The sequence below is a fragment of the Triticum dicoccoides genome, chromosome 3A, assembly GCF_002162155.2.
Source record: "Triticum dicoccoides isolate Atlit2015 ecotype Zavitan chromosome 3A, WEW_v2.0, whole genome shotgun sequence".
Taxonomy (NCBI): Eukaryota; Viridiplantae; Streptophyta; class Magnoliopsida; order Poales; family Poaceae; genus Triticum; species Triticum dicoccoides.
In genome coordinates, this window is record NC_041384.1 from 525,073,998 (window position 1) to 525,082,774 (window position 8,777).

The following is an 8,777-nucleotide window of genomic DNA, read 5'->3' on the forward strand; positions in this document are numbered from 1 at the left end:
GACAAATCCTACGTTCGAACCATCTCGATGTTCTTCGCCAGCATCGTCACATCGAGCCTATGTATATACTATTGGATCTTGAAGCCTGAAGTCATTTTTTGTTCCCATGATTATTTAGCAAATGCAGAAAATATTGTCGATTATATTATATGTATATTGTTGGGTAGTAGTTTTTCCCACTAGAACTGAATATTAGGAAGGATATATCTTGTGGCTGGTCAGATTTAGAATCATGTCGTAATTTCTTAAGGGCCTAATGATTGTTGTTGTTTTTTCCTTTCAAAAATTAAAACTCCTTGGTGATTATCGTAACTATCATAATTGTACTAGCAAGATTATCAGAATAACTAAGCAACTATTTTAGACTCACTTTCTATGCCAAGCTGGAAAATTGATATGCCTTATGATTATATATGCAACCAGTATTTTTTTGAAATGCCAGTGGCAACACATTCGTTACATGTTTTAAGACCTTCTGCGTGAAATTTTCATACTAACTACATATATTGTTTGTGTAGGATGGGTATGAGTTGAGGAAGCGGTTTTTATTATACTTGCTAAAACATTGTGAGAATGAAGCTAAAGGCAACTTTCTTGATATTTATGAAAGAATTTCTTAAGCGCATCATCTAGATATTGATAGTTTTATAATAGGTGTTTAGTTGGAACATCGCTCAGTTTGTTACATGAACATGTCGTTAATCTTTCTTTTTGTTATCAATTTACATTGCAAAAATGAACTTTAATTATTCAATAATTGTGTTTGTGTTATATTGTTTGTACATGTGAAATTTATCATGCAACTCTTGCATACTATTTCAAGAGCCCGTGGCAACGCACGGGCACTCTACTAGTGACAACGGTTAGTGACTTGGACACACGCTGAAGTGATAATTTTTTTTGAAAAACGAATCTATGTTGAAACTCCTAAGTTGTGACAAGTGTCGCGCATGTAATTCATCACTTGTCACCATCGAAGAAGGTAGGAGTGACCTTTGCAAAGGGCACTCCATAACTAACTACTGATTTCGAAACTCCCACGGGCAGTGGCGCGGCTATGTCCCGCCAACCGTGAGGCAGTAGCTTGCTTCGCCTGAAGGCAGCCGATTCATGGGCTGGCCCAGTATAGCATTGACGTCACGCCCAATTTTTCCTTTTGTTTATCTGCTAGTTCTATTTTTATTTTTATTTTTATTCTCATTTTCCATTTTTTTTTCTTTTTTTTAAGTTTTTTTAGGCAATCTCACGAAGCTTTTAATTTTTTAAGTGTTTATTCTTTTGTTTTTGAGGGGATGAGGGGATTCTAAGTTTTTTTTGGTAACTCTGAGGTGATTCTAAGTTTTTTTTTGTTTGAGAACTCTGAGGGGATTCTGAGTGTTGTTCATTCGAACCGTACTCCTCGAGCCCATCTATTATCCGAGCGAAGCCCACAGTGCCACGCTATACAAGCCAAGTGCCCCCATAGGGTTTTCCAGCGGCGGAACAAACCCTAACGCATCCTGTGGATCACACCTTCTCGTCTCCCACCTCTCCGCCGGCGGCCAACTCCAACCATGGCGGACACGAAGGCCAGCGCGGCGGTCACCCTCCGCACCCGCAAGTTCATGACCAACCGCCTCCTCTCCCGGAAGCAATTCGTACGCACCCTGCCCTCGTCACCGGGGCTCCCAGGATCCATCGCATCTCTCAAATCACTAACTCTTTCCGGCGCTCCACCTTTCACTTTCAGGTGCTTGAGGTGATCCACCCCGGCAAGGCCAACGTCCCCAAGGCGAGACATCGATCACACAAAATGGAGGCTGTTCAGGTGGCGATCTAGCGATCTCATCGTCTGGGTTTCTCTGTGCAGGCGGAGCTCAAGGATAAGCTGGCCAAGATGTACGACGTGAAGGACGCCAACTGCATCTTTGTGTTCAAGTTCCGCACGCATTTCGGGGGCGGCAAGTCCACTGGATTCGGTCTCATCTACGACAACCTCGAAGCAGCCAAGAAGTTCGAGCCCAACTACCGCCTGATCAGGGTATGTTGCCATTGCGCTGATTTAGTTATGGAATCAGATGCTTTTTTATCAGGCTCGATCGTTCTTTGCCACGTGTAGTCCAGCCCTAATCATCATTAGTATCGCTATCACAATGTGTAGCAATGCATGCTAATCTGCTAAAAGAATAGTACTCCCTCCATTCACTATTATAAGATGTTCTAACTTTTTTATAAATCGGATGTATGTAGACACATTTCAGTGTGTTTTTTCGCTCATTTCAGTCTGTATCTAGTCCATATTCAAATATTCAAAACATTTTATAATAGTGAACGGCCTGAACGGAGGGAGTAGTAGTTATTTGGCTTTCACTGCCTAGATGTTTCAGGTTGGTCATACTGTTTTCATGTGCGTATCTAGATGACAAATTTATTGCTGCGGCACTAGATTTCTTTGGGGCACTGCTGACTTGTTGTAAATTGTGTTCCTGACTTGTTGTATTCTGTGCCTCCTGTTTGCAACAGCATAGTGACTGCCATGCATCATAGATTTATATTATGGTATGGTGTCTGTGATGTTCAGAAACAAAATTATGGATGGGGGATACATGTGCATAATTTTGTATCATGTTTTCTTGCATTGAACCGCTCTGTGTTCTGTTGTCTCCACATTTTAGTTAAAGCCCATACAGATGTAGAGTGCGGATATTCCATTTAACGCAAATTTGCAACACTAAAAAGAGTAATCATCAATTAGGTAAGTCTCAATCTCCTAGGACTAGTATATATGCGGCAACAACAATTAGGTCTGATATTCCTTTGTTGATCGATGGTGTTAAAGAGTAATACATGACAATAAAAAAAGGCATGTAAATATTTAGTTACGCAGTTTTTAATTGATCTTGCTGGATTTGTAATTGTTATGAAGAGGAATAAAACAGCTGTTGGTGTGTTTGGTTCTGAATTTTCAATGCATGGTGGTATTTATTTTTATATTCTGCCACGAATGTTATTCCTGTAACTAAATAATTTCCTCTGTTCCCTTTCCCAGAATGGTCTTGCTACTAAGGTTGAAAAGTCTCGCAAGCAAATTAAGGAGCGTAAGAACAGATCTAAGAAGATCCGTGGTGTCAAGAAGGTGAGTTACTTATGCATGATCTGTTGGCTACTTTCTAGTGCTCACTATGATCGTTTGTGTTGATATTTTTGGCTTGTGCAGACCAAGGCTGATGCCGGGAAGAAGAAGAAGTAAACATTCATTCACATTAGATCTACACTCTCGGCGGTTTAGTGGCGGCGGCATCATTATGTCCTTATTAGTTTTTTTCTCCTCCTCACTGAAGTGAGGTTTTTCTCGTTCCTGGATGTGAACCTAGCTGGTTTGGAATAACGCCTTTTGACATTTACATCCATGCTTAGAGGTTAGAGCTAAAGTGTTCATGAAAACTTTAACAAGGCAGCTTTCTCGTCCAAATTAGTGTGTGATATGCAGTTTCTTTTGTTGTCTGTCCACTCCATTTATGCACTTGTTCATTTTGATTATGCACTTTCTCCCTGCATGCTTAATTGAAGTCGTGTTTGGCTAGGGCATGCTGTCGCAGCATCCCCGATTCGTAGTAAGCAACTGATTTATGATTTCTCGCATTGGTTGTTGGTATTCATGACATATCAGTGCATCCGAAATTGCCAAAGTAGAAACATTATTACACTGCATAACTGTGGAGTAGCATTACATGTCTTCATTAGGTATGCTGATGGTCCTCCGCAGGCAGCACAGCCTATGTACGTATTGGTACGCTGGCCGTGCTGCGGTCGGAGTCGGCCTCAGTTTCTGTTCCTGACGGCGCTCTTGACCATGTTCCCCGGAAGGGAGGACGAGGGCGTGACGGCCTTGCGTATCTTGAAGATGTTCCACGCCGTCCCGACGGTGTGGCCGACCGTCGCGAAAGCGTCTCCGGTCGCCTCCCCTGCGCTCTCTCCATACCTGCAGCAGAAGCTAGTCAGTCAACTGCTGCGTTCCAAATGCTGATCTGATTTTCCATATGGCCTGGCTTGAGGTGCTGATGTTCTTGCCTCTTGGACACTGCACCGGAAACAACATTGGAGGTTGCAGCAAGCGACCTCCTCTCGGCAGCCTCTACCGCGTCCATAACTTTATCTGTCACACAGGAAGAAGGCAACCGATGTAATCTCTCAAAAGATTTGGTCGTTACGGCGAGGTCCCGTGGGTGTTTCCAGGGCACTAGAGTACTCACTGATGGCGTCGAGAGAGGCGATAACGACCTCTCCGGGGACGGTGGAGAGGAGGGCTTTCCCTTGGTTGGAACGGAGCAGCGGTGCGGCCATGGACCCTGCCACCGAGATGACCGTGTCCAGCATCGTCTTGCTCATCTTCTCCGTCATCTCCGACAGCTTCCTCACCCTGAGCAACCAAGATCAGATCAGTAGTGATGAATGGGTGATGAACAAGTGAGCAACTCACACCAGGATGAAAGAGATACTGTTAGTCGAGTTACTACCTCTTGAGGCTCTTGTTGACTCCTCCACGCTTCGCCGGACCTGCCTGGCTGCTCCCGTCAGCTCCACCGGTGCCGCCGAAGCGTTTGCTCGCGCCGCCGGCTGCTTGAGGGTTTATCAGGTTGGCTCCCTTTTGAACCTGCACGGCAGTGGATTCAGAGCGGTCACCTTGTGGTAGATAAACAACGACAGAAGGGACGAAGCAGAGGGGAGTACGTACCTGGCTGGCGTAGGCCTCGCTGCACATGAAGATGCCTTTGACGAGGTGGCCGGTGCCGGCGCCGATGGCCTTGGCGAGCACGTTGTTGTAGCTCTCCACCTTGGGCGAGAAGTCGTTCCAGTACGCGTCGGGCGACGCCGACGCCGGCGGCGGCGGCCTCGAGCCCCTCGACGGCGCGGAAGGCGTGGAGAAGCAGGAGTTGGACTTGAGGAGCGCGTCGAAGGACGGCAGCAGCGCGGCGTCGGCGAAGGAGACGCCGTAGTTGAGCAGCCCGCCGTCCTTGTCCGGCAGCGTGAAGAGGTAGTGCAGGCGGTCGAGTTTGACCACGGGCTCGTCCCTCGCCAGCGGCCAGCCGAGGTCGCGGCCGACGCGCACCACGGTGGTCACCGCCACGTCGTCCTTGAAGATCCTCACGACGGAGAGCTCGCCGCGGCCGAGCTCGAGGGGCCCCTCGGAGCCGGCCACGAGGTGCACCGCCGCGCCCGGGACGCGCAGCAGCGTCTCCTCCCGGATGCCGCCCCTCGGCCTCGACGACGACGACGACGACATGGCGCCCCCACCGCAGCAGCCCATGAACTTCTATCTAGCCGCTACAGATTAAGATGAGCGATTCGGCTGCGGAGAACTGGCAAGCAAGCTGGCTGCCCGGGACGCATTGGCTCTGAGATGCATATATATCATGTCGGCCGGGAGAAAGAACGAACAGGACGCGCACGGAATAAATCTTTCTGCAGCTTTCTCACTCCTTTGCGGCCGCCTTTATTCCATTCTTCAGGGTTAATACATTCGGAGACACCTTGGACACACATTCCTTGTCTGCACAAGCCATACACATATATGTACACAATAATATTCTGACAAGAAAAGGGAATGATAAAAGTATGAAGATAGCTATCGCATCAACAGTTGCACTCCCACCAAAGGCGAGGAGTCGACAGGCGAGAGCGAGCAACGAAACGGAATGAGGGTTGCAATTTTTGCCGACGTGAATGAAGAACAGATGCAAGCTGTCAGAGTGCGCTCCTTCGATTCCTCGTCTTCTCCACCACAACATGAAAGTTTTTCTCCATATGGTTCTAACACTCTGTCGATGACTCCAGTGCGAACTTTGGAAGCGATGCTGAGTTGCTGACATGAGCGAATCGTCCACGAATTCCATATGCAATGTCTATTTTCAGCTTCATAACCGAATTAGCATCACACTGAGGCAGTTTGATGAATGTTGTGGTATACTGCTGCCATGGCTTCTGAATCAAAGGAACTATCAGATTGAGCTAATAATCTTCATCAGCCTGGAGGTACTGAGAATAGGAAGCCGCCAAGAGAGCGGCCCCAAGGCCCGAGCCGTCATTGGCCGGTTTAATCACAACCGAGGGTGCCAGGTCCTCCCCAAGCATATCACTCAGAGTCCTCTCCATGCACTCGCTGAAGAAAGTATAGTACTTGTAGACTCCGCCGTCCACGGCGATTACTGTCCTTCGCTTATCGGGGCTGTCAGTAGCCCGACCGAGCTTTTTGAGAATGCCATGTATCCCGGCAGCAGCAAGCCGTGCACCACGTGTGGTAATGACCTCGCAAACATCCACGACCAGTTTTCTTGTTTTTCTTGAGGTGCTCTCGATCTGAAAACCATACAAGTCAGAAAAGGAGTTGTTTGGCGGTAGGGATTAAAAAGAATGGCACTGTCACTTAATTTTCATTGACGAGGGTACCTGGAAGATTTCTTTTAGTTTGATACCAACTGTTTCGAGATCAGGTGATACATCATGATGCATCACCAACATGTGAAATGTCCTGGTAGCACAAAAGAAATCAAGCCTTTTGATGACAGTTGTGCGAATACTGAGCAGTTAAGTTTGGTTTGAATAGCTGCCAGCTCATGTATAAACGCAAAGTGAGATGGAAAATTAGTCAAAAAACGCTAAGGGAAGAACCATTCCATTCATTTTCATTGACTTACTTTTTTTGAAATTAAGACCGCTTAGTACTCTGCAAAGTTTGCACTGCAGGCTGAATCAAAAACTGAAGATATACTCTCATGGAATTGGCTAGCAAGATATTTCTGGTCAGAGGTCTTCTAGTTTAGCCATTGGCACGAAAAAAAATGCAGTGACTGTAGTTTTACTAGTAGCATATCCATACAAGACACAGTAAATATAAGGTCCCACGATTTTCTTGTTTAAGGTGCTCTTTTTGTCGAATTTACAGCTTTACTCATCAATAACTACAGTTAAGAAATAAATTCAACAAAGCATATTTGTAAGCAATTCAGGAGAAGGACTTTCTTTGCATGATAAAGTAGTGGATGATAACGGAAACAACATACTTCAGAATGTATGGGGTCTCTAGTTTTGAAGGTATATTATCACCAAAAAGAGCAGCTTCTTGAGCCATCTGTAGCAAGATTCTCCGGACAATTTCCCCCATATACATACCAGAGGTCAACTTCTCGTAATTCTGGAAGGAAATTGTCTTATCCACGCTCATCAACCATAAAACAGGGAAGTGCCATTACTTTATATCAAGGGCGACACCACATACCTGTTCTCCAGGATTCAAACTTTCTGCATCCAAAGCTTGATCAAATTCAGTGAGTGGAAGATGAGCGGACTTGAAATTTCCCCACTCCATGTTTATTACCTGTTACAAACCAACTAATTAAAATAATCATATCTTTTTTTCGAGGGGATTAAAATCATCATATCAATGGGGTAAAAGCCATTCTTCACTGTTATCACCATTTCTTGTTCTTGTGACACTGTAAGTAATAGAAGCAAAATAGTTTGTGCGATCTATGCAGCCTTGCAAAGTTGCATTCATGGGTACAGAACAGACACTCACCATATCTCCGGACATGGGCAGGGGGGCATGCCATTTAGGAATTGCATGTGCATTCTCTGTGTATGCTGCATTAGTACCAGTTCCCAGTATTACGGCAATCATAGTATCATCATCTACATACCTTCCAGCAGCCAGAGTCCCAACGGTATCATTCACCTACAGAATAGTCCTATATTTCAGTCTATATTAACAGATAGACCTGACATTTAACCCGGTAAGCATAATGTACATATAAGAAGAAACAAACCAATGTTGAGACTTTCATAACAAGTCCTTGACGTTTTATAGCCTCGTTTAATTCAGCCACGATATCCTTGCCAACCTGACTTCAAAGTAAACATGCAGGTACATTATTCATAGCTATTTATACAGTGACAAATCATATAAGCATATCGCCAAACTGAAAGTCCAAAGAAACTACAGGATTTTCCCCATTTAAACTTTTTGATACGGGATGATACTGGACATTGTTTTGTATAACTTGAAAAAAAAAATCATGTTCATGTGTTAGCATCTTTGATTTGGTTTTCAAATAGGCTAGGTACAATAAACTGACCATTTCCTCAATTGCAAAACCCTTTGTCCACTTGATAAGTGTGCCGGATGAAATCGAAGTTTGCTTCACTGGAAAGGAGAATGTAAAACCGAGTTGTCTTAGAGTGCCCTCCGGAAGATGATAATCTTCACCCTCAGAGGCAACAAACTTTGCTAAAGCAGCGGCGATAAAATCAAATAGTTCCTGAAAATTTACGCCAAGTATGCAAGGTTAGCAAAAAAAAGGAGAGATGAACATTATGGCAAATGGACATGATCGTTACATGCGAGCTTCTGGACATTAAATGCTGCGGAATGGATACCCCTACAGATTCTTGCTTGATAACTCGCTGTTCCTTGCCCCCTAATTGAACTCGTAAAACACGGAAGTTTGTTCCTCCGAGGTCAAGTGCATAAAATAGCCCTTTCTCATCCCTAAAATGGTTGCATAAGTGAGATTAAATGATGTACTGAAAATGCAGCTCAATTCAACAGTTGCAACATAGGACAGTCACACAAGTACATATGCTAATGCTATGCAATATTGGTGAATGCCTCTGCTGCAATTGTACAATTAAATTTCTTGATATAGTTCTGTTTCACCATTTTGTATAATTACAGGCACAAGAAGGAACAGGAAAGCACACATTTCCCCTAAAAAAACGCACATTTCGTAATAATCGGCTAA

General features: G+C 44.8%; 3 protein-coding genes across 3 annotated transcripts in view; 1 reads left to right on the top strand and 2 right to left on the bottom strand.

The window, feature by feature from the left end:
• The first annotated feature begins 1,453 nt into the window (after positions 1 to 1,453).
• Positions 1,454 to 3,519, top strand: LOC119271985 (40S ribosomal protein S24-1-like). Its single transcript, XM_037553600.1, has 5 exons — positions 1,454 to 1,637; positions 1,730 to 1,771; positions 1,850 to 2,020; positions 3,029 to 3,115; positions 3,197 to 3,519. The coding sequence occupies exons 1-5, from the start codon at positions 1,554 to 1,556 to the stop codon at positions 3,227 to 3,229; spliced, it is 417 nt and encodes a 138-aa protein (XP_037409497.1). The 5' UTR covers positions 1,454 to 1,553; the 3' UTR covers positions 3,230 to 3,519.
• Positions 3,520 to 3,660: 141 nt separating this feature from the next.
• On the bottom strand, positions 3,661 to 5,413 carry LOC119268973 (senescence/dehydration-associated protein At4g35985, chloroplastic-like). Its single transcript, XM_037550697.1, has 5 exons — positions 4,715 to 5,413; positions 4,497 to 4,633; positions 4,233 to 4,399; positions 4,051 to 4,135; positions 3,661 to 3,961 (listed from the first exon to the last, which is right to left on the bottom strand). The coding sequence occupies exons 1-5, from the start codon at positions 5,285 to 5,287 to the stop codon at positions 3,802 to 3,804; spliced, it is 1,122 nt and encodes a 373-aa protein (XP_037406594.1). The 5' UTR covers positions 5,288 to 5,413; the 3' UTR covers positions 3,661 to 3,801.
• Positions 5,414 to 5,453: 40 nt separating this feature from the next.
• LOC119268974 (hexokinase-9-like) overlaps positions 5,454 to 8,777 on the bottom strand; it is a 4,259-nt gene continuing 935 nt past the window's right edge. Inside the window, exons 2-9 of the mRNA XM_037550698.1 lie at positions 8,374 to 8,525; positions 8,112 to 8,294; positions 7,803 to 7,877; positions 7,556 to 7,711; positions 7,256 to 7,354; positions 7,041 to 7,171; positions 6,427 to 6,508; positions 5,454 to 6,336 (exon numbers count right to left, since the gene is read on the bottom strand). Of these exons, the coding sequence (XP_037406595.1) occupies positions 5,989 to 6,336; positions 6,427 to 6,508; positions 7,041 to 7,171; positions 7,256 to 7,354; positions 7,556 to 7,711; positions 7,803 to 7,877; positions 8,112 to 8,294; positions 8,374 to 8,525 (1,226 nt within the window). The 3' untranslated portion in view covers positions 5,454 to 5,988. The remainder of the gene's footprint in view (positions 6,337 to 6,426; positions 6,509 to 7,040; positions 7,172 to 7,255; positions 7,355 to 7,555; positions 7,712 to 7,802; positions 7,878 to 8,111; positions 8,295 to 8,373; positions 8,526 to 8,777) is intronic.

Coding starts and splice junctions, on each gene's coding strand:
- LOC119268973 (XM_037550697.1), bottom strand. CDS start 5,287: ATGGGCTGCTGCGGTGGGGGCGCCATGTCGTCGTCGTCGTCGTCGAGG. Junction 4,400..4,496: donor GTCAACAAGAGCCTCAAGAG/GTAGTAACTCGA, acceptor TTGGTTGCTCAG/GGTGAGGAAGCTGTCGGAGA. Junction 3,962..4,050: donor TCCGGTGCAGTGTCCAAGAG/GCAAGAACATCA, acceptor CTTCTGCTGCAG/GTATGGAGAGAGCGCAGGGG.
- LOC119271985 (XM_037553600.1), top strand. CDS start 1,554: ATGGCGGACACGAAGGCCAGCGCGGCGGTCACCCTCCGCACCCGCAAG. Junction 1,638..1,729: donor TCCTCTCCCGGAAGCAATTC/GTACGCACCCTG, acceptor TTTCACTTTCAG/GTGCTTGAGGTGATCCACCC. Junction 2,021..3,028: donor CCAACTACCGCCTGATCAGG/GTATGTTGCCAT, acceptor TCCCTTTCCCAG/AATGGTCTTGCTACTAAGGT.